We start from the raw sequence: 3,451 nt of genomic DNA on the forward strand, positions 1-3,451 counted from the left end.
GTGTATATATATTTATATGTAAAATATAAGGGTATGCTAGGAAGTACATATATTTAAAAATACTAAATTTCTTTCAAAAGCTGTGTTAAAGTCCATATGGTATCATGTGGACCTCTAACATAAACCACATTCAAATGCTTTTCCTCTACAATTGCTGTTTGAAGCACCTGTACTTATATGCAAATTTCCTTTGAAATGAGTGGGAAGGTAAGGGCATTTATCCATGAAATACAACTATATGCAGTCATCTTTTCTGGCTTTCTAGGTGTTTTATAAGTTTAGATAGAAGATGTAAGCAAATAAGTACTAGATAACCCAAGGACAGAAAACTGAAATTTAGATTATGGTCTATGTTGCCAGCTGTACCCTATGTGAGTACTGCTGACGTGTTCCACGCTTCGATTCCAATGTGTAGCTACATTTAGTCAAACATGGCCCTCGCTCCGAGTTAGCCAGTCTCTTAACACATACAACTGTCAAATAAATTCATCTGGAACTGGTACGCCTCTCCTTCTTACAGCACAGAGGTTGATATGGGACAGTAATGAATCACATTACACTGGTTCACATTTCCATGTAGTCAGAAGGAGAAACAAGCCCCCTGCAAAACCTTATTCCAGTGATTTTGCAAATTCTGCATAGTCAATGTATCCGTCATTGTTCTTGTCATCATCTCTTAAGACATCATCTATTAGGCCAATTAGCTCTTCTTCTTTCATTGCTTGAGTATGCTCACCACCTTCCTACAAAAACAAAACGACATTGAACAGTTTAGCAGTGTTTCTCATCTAGGGGCACACATGACAGATTACTGACCACTCATTTTTTGTTAAGCTATTTGGGTAGGGTGCCTACTTTGGCACTAAGTTTTATGTAATCATTTATGCCAATATAAACAACCTTTATCAGGTGCAAGCTATGAAGTCCAAGTTCTCTGGACTTTAGAACAGGCACTCCGTATCCAGTTAATGTTCTAGTGAAAAGTTCTAAAAGCTGAATAGCACAGTGTACAGTGATGGATAATAATCTAACAAGACGTATTCTTAATTTGGATCTTGATGTTGTAGAGACGCTATCATTTCTATACAGTACAGAAACAACCTCCTGCGTTTAAGAACTTGCAAAATGCAGAGCTTGACAGTAAGACAGTAGTGAAAAAAATCCAGCAGTATAGCTTAAAGTCATTAAAAATTCTTAGTATCACTTGTTACTAGCAAAGGGGAATGCAGAGAGGTGCTTTTGCACAAGAAACAGCAAGTCATTATGCTGTTCTTGGCTAGGTGTTCTCTGCCACAGGTGTACACAGGAGGTTAGGCTATTCTGAACTGTAACTTCCAAAAGGTCAGTACGAGATAATGTGTGGTATTGTCTTCCTAAGGATTGTATCTTCCTACTTTGTCCTTAAATGTTGCCACCTGGAAAGAGAATTTGTGTTTAGAAAAAGGTGAAGAAAACAAAGGCAGACCATGAGTGGTTCTTCTAATACGAATTTTGTGCAAGAGCTCTCTTATAGTTTGTGTATCCACAGCAGTAAAAGTTTGGAATTGAAAACAGCAACCTCAGAACCTCCAACAGCATCGTATCACATCCTATTTCTATAAAACCTCACCAGCATTATCCCATTTGGGATAATTTCCCCTTTTCCCCATCCCTGCCTACCAGATTATCCCCTTTGTCAAAGCATTTTCACTCTACAGTCCTTACCTGCTCTAAAGTTTGACCCACAACAGAGACTTCTTGAAAACTGCAATGTGACATGAAAAGCCGTGATAAAACTAGCACACTTATAAATTAAACCAAAGCTATCACAGGGAAAAATAATCTCATTTTCAGGCATAACTGTAACTGCACTGAAGATGTGTTGTAACTGTTCTCTTCTACTGTAAGCTGCTTGTAGTGAGTCAAAACTGTTTCCAAACACACATGCCATTACAAAATTCCACCTACCTCTTTGTGGACATGTGAAATAGCAGTAGCAAGCTCTAATCCATCTAACAAATTATTGCCATCATAATCATGCATTTTGAAGTAATGAAGCTGCAACTCTTGTGGAGACATCTCGGATTCTGGTTTCTCAATAACACCTTCCAAATGTTCCATGATGTGTCTAAGAAAAAAAAAACCCCAAAAACCCAACAACATACCCATCAGTTAATATTTAATGCTCTGTTTATTTCAAATTTAGTCGTAGATCAGATAGTGAAGTACACAGGAAATATTGTACCTCTAAAAGCACCCTGGACAACTGAAAGTTAGTTTTATACTAAGATGAAGGGGGTACAAAGGTTGTTTGTTACAGGTGCTGCAGTGGGCTCTAATGTGTATATAGCTATTTCTCTTTCTTCTGGCCTATTTAGCAGGTTATTAAAACAACTGAAGCAGTGCCCAAAATCTCCTTTTGGCTGCCTTCCAAAAGGACAGGAACTGGAGGAAGATCTTTCTCCGTCAAACATGAAGTATTCTGGGGAGTTTTATTTGCTGCTACCACTGTTTTGTCTGTAGAAGAAAGCAAATGAAAAAAACCCTCTCACTCTACCTGTTCAGAATGTGATTTTGTCTACAGTATGTTGATCTAGGTAAGAAGGATTTCTGTAATAAATTCTTTACAATATGAGTAGGGCTAAAGGCTCCAGATGGATCTTTCTAGGCCTAATATCTCTGGAAAATTACCAAACAAGCATGTTTCATATCTGACTCCAGCTAGTCATACAACATCCTGAGAAAACAGTGTGCCCTAGGCGTAAGTCCAACTCACGTAACAAAACTTAAAGAGATAAGCAAATCATTAAGAAGTAAAGTTTACATTTTTAGAACACGGAACACATACTCTTTATCTTGTACCAAGTTCTTATCAAGGCGAATATTTGCATGCTGAGTCTCTCCTACGTGTTCCTCAGCTAGCGCAGAGATGAAGAATGTAGCCAGAAAGCAGAACAGCAGGCGTATTCTAAAAATCCTCGCGGACATCATGATCTCCTGCAAAAAGTAAAACAACCCCCCCAAAATAAAAATAAAAAAGACGAAAAATGTAATCTACTGTCAGAAGATTTGCAGAATGACTAGCTATAAACACACTAAGTTGAAGAACTTGCTTAATTTCAAGCACTTAGCAAACAGAAAACCAGAGAGCTCCAATTTAGGAGGGTGTCTGTTTCAAGGGAGCATGCAGTGATTTCCAGAGAATGACTTTCCTTCCCGCAGCGAACCCGCACAGTTTAGCCCCGCCTGGGTCTCCAGCCAGCTTCTGGACAACCCACCACGCCAGCTGCACGCAGACCTGCCCCACAGCCGCGCGAGCAAAGGTCGCTTAGGTACCACAGGGTAATACCGTGTACCTAGCCCATCTGTTAAGAGTGCGTGCCCGAAATGATGTCCATAAAGCTCCACTTAAAGCCCTCACGTCACGGCGAGCGCAGGGCTAAAGCGGCTCGGGAGGGCGAGCGGCGCAGAG

General features: G+C 39.8%; 1 protein-coding gene across 1 annotated transcript; it reads right to left on the bottom strand.

Annotated features, from left to right (window-relative positions):
• Positions 1–491: 491 nt before the first annotated feature.
• MCFD2 (multiple coagulation factor deficiency 2, ER cargo receptor complex subunit) lies at positions 492–2,976 on the bottom strand (the record flags this gene model as incomplete). Its single annotated transcript, XM_010166800.2, has 3 exons — positions 492–743; positions 1,948–2,107; positions 2,828–2,976. Coding segments are annotated over 3 exons (441 nt in total), but the record flags the coding sequence as incomplete, so codon positions are not given.
• Between the last annotated feature and the right edge of the window lie 475 nt (positions 2,977–3,451).

This window comes from Antrostomus carolinensis, unplaced genomic scaffold (genome assembly GCF_000700745.2).
Source record: "Antrostomus carolinensis isolate BGI_N321 unplaced genomic scaffold, ASM70074v2 scaffold18694, whole genome shotgun sequence".
NCBI lineage: Eukaryota > Metazoa > Chordata > Aves > Caprimulgiformes > Caprimulgidae > Antrostomus > Antrostomus carolinensis.